General features: G+C 45.9%; 1 protein-coding gene across 4 annotated transcripts in view; it reads right to left on the bottom strand.

Moving 5' to 3' along the window:
* Window positions 1-18960, bottom strand: part of LOC139272953 (kinesin-like protein KIF13B) — a 247742-nt gene that overhangs the window by 210179 nt on the left and 18603 nt on the right. For all 4 annotated transcript variants that reach the window (XM_070889117.1, XM_070889120.1, XM_070889118.1 and 1 more), the window contains exon 2: window positions 6734-6827. In XM_070889117.1, the coding sequence (XP_070745218.1) occupies window positions 6734-6827 (94 nt within the window). The remainder of the gene's footprint in view (window positions 1-6733; window positions 6828-18960) is intronic.

Here is an 18960-nt window from a genome sequence, read left to right as displayed (position 1 = left end):
TCAATTCAATTTCAGGGTTTAGTTGGAACCGAACTACAAACGCATCAGAAGAATCTACATAACAAATGTAATCTGACTTTTCACAATATTGTATTCAAGAATACTATAACCTGATCCTCAAAAACCCCAACCCGTCCGTAACTGGCATTACTTCAGGTCAGGTAAGCGAAAGAACTTAATGAAGTGTAAAACGTACATTTCAGAAAATATTAATCTATACTTGGCGATACCCAATATATCTACTGCATTATAGAATCATAGACTAGTACAGCAGAGGAAACCAATCAGCCCATTGAGTGTGTGCAGCTCTTTCAAAGAGCAATTCAGTTAGACCCACTCCCTGCTTTTAATTGGTGTGCCAGTAAAACCAATTTCAGGAGAAGGAGCTGCAATCATTAATGCACAGTAGCTCTAAAGATCTGAAATACCTATATAAACTTAGCACTGATGTAAAGTCAATCTGTTTGTTTATGGTGTAAACTCCATTTAAATCTCAGATCACAAAGTACAAATGAGCAAGATTATTCAATCCTCTAGCCACCATAGAAATTTACAATAGTTGCAATGTAACATCTGCCTGCCTCTCGATTGACTCCAGAGCGTTTACCTCCATTACCCTATCCAGAAGTCCATTTTAAATATGAATCATTGTGTAAGTGCTTCCTGACATTGCCCTTGTGCTGCACATGGTTTAACTTGAAATCGTGTTCAAGATTCATCTATTCTATTCCACTTAGTGTCTATATACATCTCTAGAAGGCCCTCTCATTTGCCTCACCTCAAGGCGTAAAGGGTCCAAAGTTTTTTGAAAATTTTCCTTATATTTGCAATGACAGTAAGGATCAGGCTTGCAGTCCTTCGCTGCACCGCTTCCAGGGCTTGGATGTTTTCCTTGTGCCTTCTCAGTGACTAGAACAGAGCATAGCATTCAAGGTGCAGCCTGAATAGAGCATTGTATAGCTTCATTAAGACCAGGTCAGACTGTACTTTATTTACTTGGCAGTATATGTCACAAAGTCTGAACCCATCAGCTTTGACCCATGCCAGTGCAGTACTAAGGGTGTGCTGCACTGTCAGATGAGACGTTAAACCGAGGCCCCGTCTACCCTCTCAGATGGACGTAAAAGATCCCATGGCACTATATCGAAGAGGAGCAGGGGAGTTACCCTGGTGTCCTGGCCAATATTTATCTCTCAATCATCAACAAAACAAATTATTTGGTCATTATCACATTGCCGTTTGTAGGAGCTTAGTGTGCGCAAATTGGCTGCCGCGTTTCCTACATTACAACAGTGACTACGCTTCAAAAAGTACCTAATTGGCTATAAAGCGCTTTGGGATATCCGGTGATTGCGAAAGTCGCTATATAAATGCAAGTCTCTTTTTCTTTCTGCCACAAATCCCAACTCTTGCCACTGATTCCACCTCCCTGCTCAGCCAATGTCTCAGGTTAAGCCGTATTTTTTGCAACCTCGAGTTCCTATTGGACCTTAGGCTGAGCTTCGGACACCATATCCTCTCCATTACAAATATCTTCTATTTCCACCTCTAACATTGCCCATCTGCCATCCTGCCTGAGCCCATCTGCTGCCGAAAACCACCTTTACACCTTTGTCACTTCCAGACTCAACTATTCTATTGCTCGCCTGCCCGCCCTATAATCCTCCATGTTCTGAACTTTAGCTCATCCAAAACTCTGTTGCCGGTATTCTATTCCAAGAGCAGCAAGCGGCGGCCCCTAGACAGCGTGGCGGCCCCGGCTTGCGAGAGACCACCAGCGGCAGGTCGGGGCCATAAAAAGGAGTGGCGAGCGGCGGCCCCTGGACAGCGTGGCGGTGTACCACTTCAAGGTACAGCTGGTGCAGGAGGGCAACGGCAGGGAAGAAGGACGTCATCAAGGTCCAGGTCAGTGATTAAAGCGTGGGCAGGTACATGAGGAGCGGTGAGGCCGGGGTGAAGGAGCAGCGAGAGAATGCAGAGGGATGTGATCGGGACCCGGAAGAGGATTTTGGGGCCAGAAGAGACGAGGACCCAGGGGCAGCACGGGCCAGCCCACACTGCGATGTGTGCGTGCACTAGGCCAGTGCAGCAGAGCTGGTCTCCAGTCGTCTTGGGTAATCCTTGCCACTGGACCAAGACCTAGCTCTGTCAAGCCAGTGTGGTGGCTGGTGTGCAACGGCCACCACACGTTAAAAAAATTCACGCACAGGCATCTTCCACCCTTCAAGATGAAGTTCGACATCTGGAATATTAGGTCCTTCATTGAAACACCTGTGAACTCATCCCCTTTTGGCATGGAAGCAAGTCATCCTCGTTTTGAGGGACTGCCTATGATGAATCCAGATCGGGTCCCGCTCACTCATTCCTGTCCTTGCGAATCGATATTGGCTCCTGGATTCTCCAATTTAAAATTCTCTTTACGTTTAAATCTCTTCAGGGGGTCTGTGTAAACTCTTCCAGCCCTACAGACCCTCATTACTCTTCGTTCCTCAGACTCCGACCTCTTGTCCACCCCCTCTCTTACTTCAACTCACCATTGGCAACCATACCTTCAGCTGCCTCGGCCTCATGCTGCGGAACTACCTCCGTAAACCCCTCGCTTCTCCTCCCTCAAGACTTGCCTTAAAATTGACTTCTTTGACCAAGCTTTTAGTCATACCTCCGAATATCTTTTTCTTTGGCTTAATGTCAATTTTTGTCTGATTAAGCTTCGGAGAAGCGCTTTGGGACATCTTCCTACATTAAAGGCGCTACAGAAATGTAAGTTTTTGTTGAGATTAGGATCATGGCACGGTGTTGGAAAGGCAGAAGCAATCTATTATTTTCGAAACAATCTAAAAATATACAAACCTGACACAAGGAACAAAAAACTGTTCCACTTTCCAGCTTGTACAGGATACAACTGATCGTGCAGCATTACATAAAACGGCACCAAAGAAACAGTAAGCAAATGAAAATTCCATAAATATATCCTGAAAAAGGCAAATTAATATTTCCGCTCCTCTTATAAACAATCATGAGCCTGCATTAGAGCCAGGTATGCAATCTAAATTCTGAATTTTAATTCTCCAAACACTAATTTACAAGAGAGTCTTGAAGCATACTTGCAATAAGAGTTATGTATTGCAAGCAGAGTTGCAGGCACAAATTTATTTTTAAAACAAGGGGAGAATATATCTTGTGCATCTTTCTTCAATTTGAATATTGGACACTATTACATTGCTACTAAAACAGGTCGTATGCATTGTTCCCTCTCATTTTTTCCCCCGTGTGCAGCCGTGCATGCGTGGTTTTAACTTCCAGCAGCGGCAGCTGGTGAGTGGCCTGCTCAGGACCTCACGATTGATGCGCAGCCGCGCACCTTAGGGGGAACATTGGTCATAAGACATGCTTAGGTGCCAACTACACAGAAGCCACAAAGCACTTGTTAGCAATTAGTAATGGTGCCTTTTGATTTACTGTCATTGGCCAAGAGTTTTCCAGTTTACAGCCAGACAGAAATGTAATCCGTTTGATGTTTATGGCTCCATTTATAGCAAGTGGGGTGGTGAGGGGAGGCAAAAGGGAAAATACATTTCACATTCCTGCACTTCAGCCTCATTCTATTGTCTAGGATTCCAATAACAATTCTGAACGGTGAACTTCGAATGTGATCCTCATTTAAGTCAAATTTAACTGATCGCTCGGTCGTCTGTGCACCTCACATTCTGCTTCACATCAAGAATCTAAACACTTTGTTGAAATTTATCCCCTAGTATGGAAACCAATCTTTTACTTCAAGGCAGATGTTGTAGTTGAAACACATCAAATTGATGCATTCATAAAGACTGCTGGGCCATCTTAGGAGTGAGTGGAGGGACTACGATTGAAAACTTGTGCTGCTGAGTTCTGATCTTAATGTCACTTTCGGTGGAGGGGGGTGGGAGAAGGAACAATAAGGCGAGGAAAGGAGCTGGAGGAAAGAAAAAGTAAAAAGAAAAACTACTGGCAGATTCCTCCTTGCATTGTTGTCACTCATCTCTTAAGCGAGTCATCAGCATCATAAGCAGTTCCTCGAAATAGAGGAAAAATTGCTTCCACTCTCAGTGAGTTCTCAGGTGACTGTACAGTCCAATACAGGAATTACAGTCTCTATCACAGGTGGGACAGACAGTCGTTGAAGGAAAGGGTGGGTGGCGAGTCTAGTTTGCCACACATTCTTTCCGCTGCCTGCGTTCGCTTTCTGCATGCTCTCGGTAACGAGACTCGAGGTGCTCAGCTCCCTCCCGGATGCTCTTCCTCCACTTAAGGCGGTCTTTGGCCAGGGATTCTCAGGTGTCGGTGGGGATGCTGCACTTTATCAAGGAGGCTTTGAGGGTGTCCGTGAAACGTTTCTTCTGCCCACCTGGGGCTCGTTTGCCATTTTGGAGTTCCGAGTAGAGCGTTTGCTTTGGGAGTCTTGTGTCAGGCATGCGGACAATGTGGCCCGCCCAAAGGAGCTGGTCGAGTGTGGTCAGTGCTTCGATGCTGGGGTTGTTGGCCTGATCAAGAACATAGACATTGGTGTGTCTATCCTCCTAGTGGATTTGCAGGATCTTGCGGAGACATCATTGGTGGTATTTCTCCAGCGATTTGAGGTGTCTGCTGTATATGGCCCACGTTTGAGCCATACAGGAGGGCGGGTATCACGACAGCCCTGTAGCAAGTATAAAGCAGCCTAAAACAGGTTGCTTTTCCTCTTGGCCACGGCTAGACAGGGAAAAGGGCAAAATGAGCTTTTGCAGGATAGAATAAATGCGAATAGCAGCTCAGCTACCACAATCTCCTGAGAACTAAGCTTTAATGTGAAATTAGCATAATCAGAGAGGGGGAAAAAAACTGGAAGAAAACACAATAAACGATTGATCATAATTAACAATGGATTGGGTGACAGTATAATTATCGTTATTACAAATTGTATTTACATGTTTAAATTTTGGTAAGATGTACATACCACTGTGCAAACTAAGACATTCACAAATTATTAAAACGTACACATACCACTAAGGAGTCTGATTTGCATTTTGCTCAATTCCTTCAGATCAGGAGATTCCTCTCAAAGCCAACGCTAAATACTGGACAAAAACAGTATTGTGCTGGACCTCAACTATTGTGGCGCTATCTCAATGACAATCAAACATGATAAAACTGGAAAAGCCATGTGTGGTGATTAGCTTTACAAAGACACAAAGATACTCGTAATCAATACAGCCTGGAGATGTGAAATCCCAAATGACAAGTGCAGCTCACAGTGCTCGCAACAACAGGTCTTATTGTGGTTTATTTAAATATTTGCACTAATTTACTAATATTCCTGTTATCCTTCGTCCTTTTATATCTGCTCTCACCTCCCACTGTTAATGTGATTTTGGGGGCAGCACAGTAGCACAACCCATCAGAATTTCAGTGACCCACACCACAAAGTGCTAGAAATGGATTTGTGTTAGGATGCTTCACACAGCTGCTTCCCAAGCTCAGCCACATGCAAGTGCTTCTCCTTGGGGAGGGAAAATTGAACCAATCGCATTCCCGCTCGTACATTTGCAAGCAGCAATGATGAGACATCTGGGAGCAGGGCTCCACCCCATTGCCTCAGCCCAGGGATGGCACGTGGAACTGGTAGACTTCAGGAGAGAAAAGAAACGTTTACAAAACAACAAAATGAGTCTACATGCCAACATAATATCTAGTACTATAGATAATCACACTGAAGCATGTAAGCAGGTGAACTAACAGCAACATAAGATCTTACAGATGTTACAAACATTTTGGTTTAACATTATAGACAATAACGACGACAAATACCTTGAACTGATTACTAGTCAGAGATCTAATCACAGTGATCCAGAAAGCATTAACAAACTCAAGAGCAAACTACAACTTTGAGAATAGTCCCCTGCAATTAGACTGCTCTTTTCTAATTGCTCCCAGATTAGTCATAATTTGACATGGGCTTTTATTTCGGGTTTCTGCGCTGGCAGCATCTGCTGACACCAACTGTCAAGTGCATTTCCTGCACATGATGCAGGGTGATGTTCACACAAGAGAATTCCTTGTCCAGTTTACACAGAATAATAGCTATCAGGAATCAATTACAACAAGGGTAATCTCAAAGGGGTTCAAATTATAGCATGTAAAGAAAAAAGGTTAAAGGATGCACCATTCACAATCATAGCTATAAAATAAGATTACAACTTTAAAAGTCTCTCTGATTTACCCATTGTTCTTTATAACACATAATGTGAAGTCCACAAGAGGTTGCTTTCAGTTTTTTTTCTTTGTGTCCCACTACAGAGAGACATACAATATTTAATGCAATGCTTTTCAGAAAATTCTGGCTACTTAAATTTTCTCAACTTTTGAAACTTAGAAGAAACTGCAAGAAATTGGAGACATCTGGATTAATTCAGCCTGATATATAAGCAGCATGTTTGTTTCTCTGCAGACAGCAGTCAGTGTGTAGTATGGCTACGATTAACTTGCGTACAGAAGGAACGATGACCTGATTCCTGAAAGTTTAATAGCCTTTCAATGAACAGTTCATTACTGCGAATTAAAACAGTTGGTATACATTTAATGTAACATTTCAATGTTTGGTTTAAATCTCGCAATTGTGTGACCCAGTAATCTCTTTCAAGGTGCAATATATTGTGAAAGAATCACCAGTACACACTTGAACATAACACAAAGGTCCAATACATGGAGAGTAGCTTACCTGGCATCTCCTTTACCGAGGTTGGCATTAGCCGGACTTAGAATGGTCTGATTGCCCTCAACATCTAGAACGCACTTTGTTTTCAAATCAATCTCTAAAAAGAAGAAAATGGTACATGGTAACAAATGTGGGAGGGAAAATAAAACCAATGTCATCCCACAAAACCTATTTTAAAACATTTTGCATTTTGGGGGAGGAAAGAGTGAAAGATGCTGGACCTTTTGTTATGTACCTATATTAGAAGGTTTGTCATAAAGCAGTTATATGTTTTATATATCTGTAAAAGAAAACAATTTCAGCATGTATATAAACAAATGCGATTACAATTACTATTTTTCTGCACATGGCCTTGCCCCATTCTACCTTAATGATTTCCTTCACCCTTAAGTCCTCGCATACACTTTCCATCCCACTCATAGCAGGCTACTCTGTGACCCCCTGCTCTATTATGGACTGCCTATTACTCATCCATGATGTCCCGGCTCATTGCAACTTCATGCCTAGTTTCCTCCACCTCCCTCCTAATTTCCGAAAAATCTCAACAAACTTTTCTTGAACCATGACTTTGGCCATCAACCCAACTTTGGCATTTTTCCATTCCTGCTTGGCAACTCTTTTTGTTTCCCTCCTTAATGTGCAGCAATTTTGAGATCTTCGTACATAAAGAGCCCAATAACAATGTTACTATTAAAACATAATATTCAGCAACTCCCCCAGTGAGCAGTGTGAACCATACAGACCATGAGGATCTCAGGTGTGATCCTCAATCGGTGCTGAGTTAGCCAGGGTGGACAGAAATACCACCAACGATGTCTCCGCAAGATCCTGCAAGTGGAGGAAGTGCATCCGGGAGGGCGCTATGCACCTCGAGTCTTGTTGCCGAGAGCAGAAATCAAGCGCAAGCAGCAGAAGGAGTGTGCGGCAAACTAGTCCCACCCACCCTTTCCTTTAACGACTGTCTGTCCCACCTGAGAGACTGTAATTCCACGATTCGACTGTTCAGTCACCTGAGAACTCACTTTTAGAGTGGAAGCAAGTCTTCCTCGATTTCGAGGGACTGCCTATGATGATGATGGACATTGGGGTGCATACAATTGGCCCCCGTGATGTTAGCCCAATCAACCCAGGTTCCCACTCCTGAACACTTGACTCTAGCTGGAGGTGCACATTTGTAGATTCCAGATCAGAACAGGATCAGGTATCATTGGGCAGTTGCCCTTCAACCATTCTAGTGGCCCAATTCCCTGACAACATTCACCAACTAGGCTTGCATATGACCATTTAGTCTAGATTAGAGAGCCTCTGGTGCCGGTGAAACCATAACCCAGCAGGAATGTAGCCTTTGGGGATGAAGGCTAGCAGAGGAAATGGTCAATGAAAATAAGTTATTGAGCAACAGGTAAAACAAGTCCAGCATGTTGTGACAGACGTGCAGCCAATTATTACAAGAGGCAGACAGGCTCTAATTCGGTTCTGCAGCTGATAACATGCACGTTCTTCTCAAAACGTCTCTTCCCTCAAGACTTCATCTACCTAAAACTTGGGAAAACTCCTTGCTCCACCTTAGTGTCTTACCTATGCTCTCAATGTCACATCAGGTGACAGATAGTTGAGTGAACCATCTCGACAGGCTTGACTCACTCCAGTTCTTCATCCTACAAATTCATGAACAGAAACCGTCCTTCTGACTTTCCCTTCCTGTGGAGAAGTGGCTGGCCTCCATTTTTTGCCTGACTTAGACATCGGTCAATATTGGAAACATTCAATAGAGGAAATCCTGGAGCACAAAACCACATCCTACCACTTTGTGACATATCATGGCGCCACTTCATAATACTGTAGAAATCTACAATCCATTGTTTTTAATAATTAAATGTTCAACTGTTAAAATGATCTGAGCTCAGAGCTGGGTGGTTCTTGCACGTGTACAACATGCTCTGTGCATTTTGTAACCAATCAGGAAATACAAGCTCACTAAGATTTATGTTATGAGGATATGAGGAAAAGTAAAAGAGAAACAGAATTAGATTAGAGGTCCTGTTGAAGAACTAGTACAATAGGCCAAATGGCCTGCTTTTGTGCTGTTATTTTTATGATTCACTCTACCCGAGGGTGCTAATGGCAACTGTAGCATTCCAGCGATAGTGAGGTCTTTAACTCAGCACAGGCCAGGAATCAAGAGTAAAAGGTTTCTCACAAGTGAAAAAATGTGACTTTTGATAAAGAATTATTATATTATCGTGACAGCCGTGTGTAGCACCCTCGCCTCAGAGTTGGTTGTGGGTTCAAGACCCACTCCGGAGTCTGGAGCACAAAAATCTAGGATGTCACTAGTGCAGTACTGAGCACCGTCGAAAGTGCTGTCTTTCAGATGAGACATTTAATTGAGGCCCTGTCTTCTTCTCAGGCGGACGTAAAAGATCCCATGGCACTATTTCAAAAAAGAGCAGAGGAGTTATCACTGGTTGCCTGGCCAATATCTATCCCTCAATCAAAATGACTAAAAAACTGATGATCTGGTTATCAAATTGCTGTTTGTGGGAGCTTACTGTGCACAAATTGGCTGCAAAAGTACTTCATTGGCTGTAAGACGCTTTGCGATGTGACGAGGTCATTTTTTTTCTTTATTAACCCAACCCCCGATGGTTAAATAATAGAGGACCCAATATACTATTCTAGTTGGTTTTGCATCCTTTGCCAGAATTGAAATGGAAGCTATAATGCTGCTAATTTATTACTTGGGGGAGAGAGTCAGGCTACAGATGGGTGCATTTCATTGGTCAACACAGCCAATTCACAAATTTTGACAAAGAGGAAGCACAATAGAGGAGGAGAGATTGAGATCCTCGTGTCTAAATGCAGTTTTGTTAGTTTGTACAGAGGAGGTGGTGGGCAAAACAAAAATGTCAGGGCCTGGAAAAAATGTCCATTTAACATCTATGGGATGTAATGTGTAAACTCAAGCGGTATTGTATTAGGTTCTGTTACTACTGGAGAAATTGCCACTTGCTCAGTGCATTTGAAGCCTATAGTGAAAGGAACACAGCAGTATATATTAAAGATATCCTTTTCAAATTTTCCCAATGAAATGAATATTCCATCAGATGATTGAGCAAAATAATCAGAGCATTTTACAGACAAAACAAATAAATTTGACACCGAACCACACGAAGAAATTACGGCAAAGAGGTAGGTTTTAAGCAGCGTCTCAAAGTAGGAAAGAGGTGTAGAGAGGCGGAAAGGTTTAGGGAGGCAGGCCCAGATAGCTGAAGGCACGGCCACCAATGGCTGAACAATTATAATCAGGGATGTCCAAGAGGGCAGAATTCGAGGAGCGCAGACATCTCTGGAGGGGGAGGGATTGAGGCTGAGAGAGATTAGAGACAGGGAGGGGCGAGGCCATGGAGAGATTTGTAAACAATGATGAGAATTTTAAAATCGAGGCGTTGCTTAACCGGGAGCCAATGTAGGCCGCTGATTCCCGCTGATCCTCGCCGATTCCAGCTGAACCTCACCGCCCGAGGATTCTCGTCGCCCACAGCCCCCAGTGCCGCATTTTTTAAAAAAAAACAGTTTCCTCGCCCTCGCCGCCCGATGGAGTCGGATTGGGGACGCCCGCTCATTGGGCCGCTGCCATCTTTGCCGCCGCCATCTTAATGAGCTAATTTGATGCCTGAGAGAGTCCCCTTACAGAATAAACGAATGCCTCATGACCCTTCGGCTCACCCGAACCCAGAACCAGTATGCTACGATCATTAGTGCATATGCCCCAACCCTGGAAGCTATGGACGAGGCCAAAGAGGAATTCTACTCCAGCCTTGAACAATCCCTGCCCAAGCACTCAAGGTCCTATTCCATGGAGAGCCAAGAATGGAGAGATGCTCATCAAGGACAGGGAGGCCCGCTGGAAGGAGCACTTCGAGGATCTTCTCAACCAAGATTCTGTTTTTGACGCGAGTGTCCTTGACTCCATCCCACAGCATGTCACCACCTCTGCATAATCCCAGCCCGGCACGAGGTTGAAAAGGCCATCCGACAACTGAAATACAACAAGGCCTCAGGAGCAGACGGAATCCCCGCCTAAGTACTGAAGCATGGCGGAGAAGTACTCTTGGTGCAAATACATGACCTCATCTCTCTGATCTGGAAGGAGGAAAGCATGCCAAGGAATCTCTGACGCCATGATAATGACCATCTTTAAGAAAGGGGACATGTCTGACTGCGGTAATTACGAGGAGTTTCCCTGCTGTCTGCTGCAGGGAAAATCATCACAAGAATCCTCCTCAATCATCTCCGCTGAATGGCTGAAGAGCTCCTCCCAGAATTGCAATGCGGATTCCGCCCACTAAAGAGTACAACGGACATGATTTTCACTGCACGACAAATCCAAGAAAAATGTAGGAAGCAGTATCAACATCTTTACATGGCTTTCTTTGACCTCACAAAGGCCTTCAGCTTGGTCAACTGTGAGGGATTATGCAGTGTCCTTCTCAAATTCGTCTCTCCTCAAAAATTTGCCACCATCCTCCACCTGCTTCACAATAGAAACATGGAAATTTACAGCACAGAAGGAGGCCATTTCGGCCCATCGTGTCCCCGCCGGTCAATAAAGAGCCACACAGCCCTTGGTCAGCAGCCCTGAAGGTTACATATAAACCCATGAACAATGAACAATGGCGGACAGGTAAATAGCATTTGCCCCACACAACTGTGATACCTCTTGTATCGCAACATTTTACATTCCACCCCACCCGGAGCCGTGCGATCTCCTGGGAGAGGCAAAAAAAGATAAAAACCCAGGCCAATTGGGGAAAAAATCTGAGAAAATTCCTCTCTGACCAATCCAGGCGATCGAAACAAGTCCAGGAGATTACTCTGGCCATATTAGATTCCTTGAAGTACTTACCATCGTATCTGCGCCAGTCAAGAGGTTATCCAATCTAATCCCATTTACCAGCTCTAGGTCCGTAACCCTGCAGGTTACGGCACTTCAAGTGCCCATCCAAGCACCTTTTAAATATGGTGAGGGTTTTTGCCTCTACCACCCTCCCAGGCTGCGAGTTCCAGACCCCCACAACCCTCTGCGTGAAGAAGCTTCCCTTCAAATCCCCCGAAACCTTCCACCAACCACCATAAACCTATGCCCCCTCGTAATTGACCCTTCCACCAAGGGAAATAGGCCCTTGCTATCCACGAAATCCAGGACCCACAAAATGTTATATACCTCAATGAGGTCTCCTCTCAGCCTCCTCCACTCCAAGGAGAACAAACCCAGCCTATCCAATCTGTCCTCATAGTTAAGATTCTCTATTCCAGGCAGCATCCTCGTAAATCTCCTCTGCACCCTCTCCAGTGCAATTGCGTCCTTCCTATAATACGGCAACCAGAACTGCATGCAGTATTCCAGCTGTGGCCTAATCAGTGTATTATAAAATTTAAGCATAACCTCCCTGCTCTTGTATTCTATGCCTTGGCCAATAAAGGCAAGCATTCCGTATGCCTTCTTAACCACCTTATCCACCTGACCTGCTTCTTTCAGGGATCTGTGGACAAGCACTCCAAGATCCCTTTGTTCATCTGCACTTCTAAGTGGCCTACTGTTTGTTTAATGTGTATACCCTTTCCTTATTACCCCTCCCCAAGTGGATTACCTCACACTTCTCCGAATTAAATTCCATTTGTCACTGTTCTACCCACCTGACCAGTAGATCGATATCGTCCTGCAGTCCATCACTTTCCTCTTCATTATCAACCACACAGCCAATTTTAGTCTGGTCTGAAAACTTCTTAATCATATATTCAAATCTAAAATCATTCATATATACCATAAAAAGCAAGGGACCCAGTACTGAGCCCTGCGGAACCCCATTGGAAACATCCTTCCAGTCACAAAAACATCCATCAACCATTACACTTTGCTTCCTACCTCGAAGCCAATTTTGGATCCAACTTGCCATTTTGCCCTGGATCCCATGGGTTTTAACCTTCGGGACCAGTCTGCCATGTGGGACCTTATCAAAAGCTTTGCTAAAGTCCATATACACTACATCATACGCACTACCCTCATCGACCCTCCTGGTTACCTCCTCAAAAAATTCAATCAGGTTAGTCAAACACGATTTTCCCTCAACAAATCCGTGCTAACTGTCCCTGATTAATCCTTGCCTTTTTAAAATGTAGATTTATCCTGTCCTTCAGGATTTTTCCCAATAATCTTCCCATACTGAGGTTAGGCTTATTGGCCTGTAATTACTCGGCCTATCCCTTTCTCCCTTCTTAAACAAGGTACCACATTAGCAGTCCTCGGGCACCATGCCTGAATCCAAAGAGGACTGGAAAATGATGGTCAAGGCCTCTGCTATTTCCTCTTTTGCTTCGCTCAACAGCCTGAGACGCATTTCATCCTGTCCTGGGGACTTATCCACTTTCAAAACCGCTAAACCCTTTAATACCTCCTCTCTCACTACGTTTATTTCATCCAGAATTTCACACCCCTCGATAGCAGTATCTGCATTGCCCCTTTCCTTTGTGAAAACAGACGCAAAGTCTTCATTAAGAACCATACCAACATCTTCCGCCTCCACACATACATTACCCTCATGGTCTCTAATAGGCCCTACCCTTTCTTTAGTTATCCTCTTGCTCTTAATATATTTATAGAACATCTTTGGGTTTTCCTTAATTTTACTGGTCAAGAATTTTTCATTCTCTCTCTTAGCGTTCCTAATATCTTTTTTAATTTTACCTTTGAACTTTCTATATTCCTCCAGAGATTTTACAGTATTTAGCCATTGGTATATGACATCAGCTTCCCTTTTTTTCTTTATTCTTGCCTGTAAGTCCCTAGAATTGTTATTCCCACCCTTTTTCTTTAAGGGCACATGTTTGGCCTGAGCCCGCCGGATCTCCTCCATGAATGCCTCCCACTGTTCAGACACTGATTTACCTTCAAGTAGCTGTTTCCAGTTCACTGTGGCCAAATCACTTCTCCACTTAGCAAAGTTAGCTTTTCCCCAATTTGGAACTTTTATTCCCGGTTTAACCTTGTCCTTATCCATAACTACGTTGAATCTGACTGAATTATGGTCACTGGCACCCAAGTGCTCTCCCACAAATGCCCAGTTTCATTCCCCAAAACTAAATCCAGAACCACCCTCTCCCGTGTTGGGCTTGTTACATACTGACTAAAAAAGTTCTCAAATGCATTTTAAGAATTCCGCACCCTCTATACCCTTCACACTATATTTGTCCCAATCAATATTAGGATAGTTGAAATCCCCTACTATTCCTGCCCTATGGTTTTTGGACTTCTATTTTGCCTACATATTTGCTCTTCTATCTCCCTCCCACTGTTTGGGGGTCTATAATACACGGCCAACGGTGTAATCGCCCCTTTTTTATTTTTCAGTTCGACCCATGTGGCCTCATTTGATGATCCCTCCAACATATCATCCGTCCTCACCACTAATAGTTTTTATCATCAATACCGCGACCCCCCCTTTTTTTTTTAAAAAACCACCCTCTCTGCCCTGTCTAAAAATCCTGTAACCAGGAATGTTGAGTTGCCAAATCTGATCCTCTTTCAGCCATGTCTCTATAATGGCTATAATGTCATACTCTCAAGTGTTTACCTGTGCTCTCAGCTCATCCACCTTATTCGCTATACTCCTTGCATTGAAATATACACCATTTAGCACAAGAAGACCTCCTTGATTACTACTTACTAACCCTCGTTTCCTGTCTTACAGATTCACTTTCTACATTCTTGCTTTCCAATTTCAGCTTTACTTCCTTCCCTATTGAATTTGTTCTCAGGTTCCCATCCCCCTGCCAAGCTAGTTTAAACTCTCCCCAACAGCACTAGCAAAACTTCTCGCAAGGATAACTGGTCCCGGCGCTGTTGAGGTGCAACCTGCCCGGTTTGTACAGGTCCCATCGCCTCAGGAATTTAAAACCCTCCCCCCTACACCAACTCTCTAGCCACGCGTTCATCCTTTCTATCCTTCTATTCTTGTACTCATTAGCACGTGGCACTAGTAGTAACCCGGGGATTACTACCTTTGAGGTCCTACACTTTATAATTTTTTCTCCTAGCTCCCTAAATTCTGCCTGCAGGACCCCATCCCTCTTTCTACCTGCGTCATTGGTCCACATATGGACCACAACCTCTAACTGTTCACCCTCTCCCCCAGAATGCCCTGCGTCTGCTCAGTGACATCCTTGACCCTGGCACCAGGGAGGCACCATACCATCCTGGAGTCACGTCTACGGCTGCAAAGCACCTCTCTATTGAATCCCCTACCACTAAAGCTCTTTTATTCTTTGTCCCTCCCCCGTGTAGCTGAACCACCCATGGTGCATTGGACTTGGCTCTGGCTGTACTCCCCAGAGGCACCATCAGCCTTCACCAGTGCTCAGAAGAGAATGTCGGTTGGAAAGCGAGATGGACTTGGAGGTGGGGGGGAATTCCTGCGCTACCTGCCTAGCGTTCTTCCTCCGATGACATGCAAGCCGTGATTCTAAGCAACGGATCCACCACAGGCCCAATAAAAGTTCAGACCGGGGTCAAGCAAGGCTGTGTCATCGCACCAACGCTCTTCTCAATCTTCCTAGCTGCAATGCTTCATCTCACCCTTAACAAGCTACCCGCTGGAGTGGAGTTAATGTACAGGATAAACGGAAAATTGTTCAACCTCCGACGCCTCCAGTCCAGAACAGTAGTAATACACGCCCTCCTATATGCTTCAGAGGCATGGACTATGTACAATAGGCACCTCAAATCACTCGAGAAGTACACCAATGCTGCCTCTGCAAAATCCTGCAAATTCATTGGTAGGATAGGCGCACCAACGTCAGCGTTCTCCCTCAGGTCAACATCATCATAGGCAGTCTCTCGGAGTCGAGGATGACTTGCTTCCACTCAAAGTGAGTTCTCAGGTGAATGAAGAGTCCAACGCGGGACCTACAGTTTCTGTCACAGGTAGGACAGATAGTGGTTGAAGGAAAGGGTGGGTGGAGAGCCTGGGTTGATGCACGTTCCTTCCACTATCTGCGCTTGGTTTCTGCTTGCTCGGTGACAAGACTCGAGGTGCTCAGCATCCTCCCGGATGCTCTTCTTCCACTTTGGGCAGTCTTGGGCAGCAATTCCCAGGTGTCAGTGAGGATGTTGCACTTTATCAAGGATGCTTTGAGGGTGTCCTTGAAGCGTTTGCTCTGCCCACCTGGGGCTCGCTTGCCATGTCAAAGCTTCAAGTAGAGTCTCGTGTTGGGCATGCGGACGATGTGACCCACCCAGCGGAGCTGATCGAGCGTGGTCAATGGGTCGATGCTGGGGATTTTGGCCTGAGCGAGAACACTGATGTTGGTACGTCTATCCTGCCAATGGATTTGCAAGATCTTTCGAAGGCAACACTGATGGTACTGCTCCAGCGTTTTGAGGTGTCTGCTGTATATCGTCCACATCTCTGAGCCATATAGGAGGGCGGGTATCACTACTGCCCTGTAGACCATAAGCTAGGTGCCAGATGAGGTCCTGATCTTCAAACACTCTCTTCCTCATGTCAGCAAGGGCAGACATTGATGACTAGGTCCATCACTGCCTTCAGTGTACCAACGCAATATCCTCAGCATCGAGGCATTGACCACACTCGACCAGCTCCAGTGGGTGGGCCACATTGTCCGCATGCCCAGTGGTAGACTCCCGAAATAAGCACTCTACTCCGAGCTACATCACAGCAAGCGAGCCCCAGGAGGGCAGTAAAAATGCTTCAAGGACACTCTCAAGGCCTCCTTGAAAAAATGTAACATCCCCACCGACTCTTGGGAATTCTTGGCCCAAGACCACCCCATGTGGAGGAGGAGCATCCGAGAAGGCACCGAATACTTCAAGTCTCATCATCCGGAGCATGCGGAAGCCAAGCACAAAAAGCAGAAGGAGCGTACGACAAATCAAGCACCCCATCAACTCCTCCTTCCAACCACCATCTGCCCCACCTGTGACAGAGACTGTAGCTCCCGCATTGGCCTAATCAGTCACCTTCGGACTAATTTTAGTTTGGAAGTATGTCATCCTCGACTTCGGGGGACTGCCTAAGAGGAGAAGAAGAAGATGGTTGAGTGGGACTTGGTGCAAGTTAGGACATAGCTTGCTGAGTTTTGGATGATCTCAAGTTTACGTAGGGTAGAATGTGGGCATCCAGCCAGAAGTGAGTTGGAATAGTCAAATCTAGAGGTAACAAAGGCATGGATGAGGGTTCCAGCAGCAGATGAGCTGAGGCAGGGGCGGAAACAGGCAATGTTAGAGGTGGAAATAGGCATCTTTAGTTATGTCGTGGATGTGTGGCCGGAAGCTCATTTCAGGGTCAAATGACACCCAGGTTGCGAACAGTCTGGTTCAGCCTCAGACAGATGCTAGGTAGAGGGATGGAGTCAGTGGCTAGGGGACATAGTTTCTGGAGGGGACCAAAGAGTATGGCTTCGGTCTTCCCAATAATTGGGATAACATTTCTGCTCATCCAGTACTGGATGTCGGACAAGCGGTCTGACAATTTTGAGACCATGGAGGGGTCAAGAGAAGTGGTGGTGAGGTAGAGCTGGGTGGCGTCAGAGTACATGTGGAAACTGATGCCATGTTTTCGGATGATGTCGTCATCATCAAGCGAGACTACACCTTACAGTAAAACTGTTGACATCTAAAATCTACAGCATCTAGGGGACTGAGAGTTCTTTCTGGATGAACGAGCTGGGATCAGCAGAGTGGCTTTCCTCATCTGTATCCATCTTGTAATTTGACTCAAGCCAAAGAGAATGGCAAATAGAAACAGAAAATGCTGGAAATACTCAGGAAGTCAGGCAGCATCTGTGGAGAGAAATAATCTAAATGGTGCTCGACTCAGAGCATTTCCAACATTTTGGGCCCAAGTTTCCACATGATTCGCGCCTGATTTTTTAGGAGCAACTGGTGGAGAACGGACTATTTTAGAAATCGCAATTCTCCACATTTTTTTTTCTGCAGTTCTAGTCAGGTAGAACAGTTCTAGTTTAGAACAGAATTTTTTCTTCAAAAGGGGGCGTGTCCAGCCTCTGACGCCTGATTTGAAAGTTTCCAGTGAAAATGTACTCCAAACTAAAGTAGAATGGAGCCAGTGAAGATTTTTGTAGAACTGAAAAAACCTGTTCTACACATTAAAAAGTCAGGCGCAGGTTACAAATTAGGCGTCCAGAACAAGGTGGGGGGGAGGGGGGGGGAAGGGAACTCGTTAAATTCGACAATAAATCCTTTTTATACTTCTACAAATATTATACAAATAAATCCAACCTGAATAAACATTTATAAGCCAAGAAAAGATTAAATAAACCATGTTCCTACCTGTGTGAAAGTGCTTCAGCCAGGGAGAGTTCTGCAGCCGTTCGTGCCGCTGAGCGGGAGGGGGGGGGGGGGGGGGGAAAGCCGTTCGTGTCGCTGAGAGGGAGGGAGAGAGAGAGAGGGGGGGGAGGGAGGGAGAGAGAGAGAGAGGGGGGGGGAGGGAGTGAGAGAGAGAGAGAGGGGGGGAGAGAGAGAGAGAGAGAGGGGAGGGAGGGAGGGAGAAAGAGAGAGAGGGGGGGGAGGGAGGGAGGGAGGAAGGGAGAGAGAGAGAGAGAGAGAGAGGGAGGGAGGGAGGGAGGGAGGGAGGGAGGGAGGGAGGGAGGGAGGGAGGGAGGGAGGGAGGGAGGGAGGGAGGGAGGGAGGGAGGGAGGGAGGGAGGGAGGGAGAGAGAGGGATGGAGGGAGAGAGAGAGAGGGGAGGGAGGGAGAGAGAGAGAGAGGGGAGGGAGGGAGAGAGAGAGAGCGGGAGGGGGGGGGTAGAAGGGAGATGTCAGGTCCGATCGGATCCAGTCCGGGAGTCGGGGAACAGGAGCGCGGGTCGGGTCGGGTCAGTCGGGGGAGGGGAGCGGGTCTCGGGTCTCGGTGGGGGGGAGCGGGTGTCGGGTCTGGTCGGCGGGGGTGGGCGGGTGTCGGGTCAGGTCTGGTCGGCGGGGGGGGAAGCGGGTGTCGGGTCGGGTCTTGTCGGGGGCGGGGAGCAGGAGCTGGCCGTGGGAGGAGCCTTATTCACACAGCCCCAGTGAGGCCATTCAGCCAGGGCTAGGGGCTTCGTGCTTCGGGCCCCTCCCACACAGTTCGGCGCCTGGAGCTACTGCACTTGCGTGCCGACTGTAGCGCGCATGTGCAGAGGTCCCGACACTGTTTTC

Source organism: Pristiophorus japonicus, chromosome 9 (assembly GCF_044704955.1).
Source record: "Pristiophorus japonicus isolate sPriJap1 chromosome 9, sPriJap1.hap1, whole genome shotgun sequence".
NCBI classification, from domain to species: domain Eukaryota; kingdom Metazoa; phylum Chordata; class Chondrichthyes; family Pristiophoridae; genus Pristiophorus; species Pristiophorus japonicus.
The sequence above is the reverse complement of the archived record's forward strand: the minus strand, read 5'-3'. Positions and strand labels throughout refer to the sequence as shown.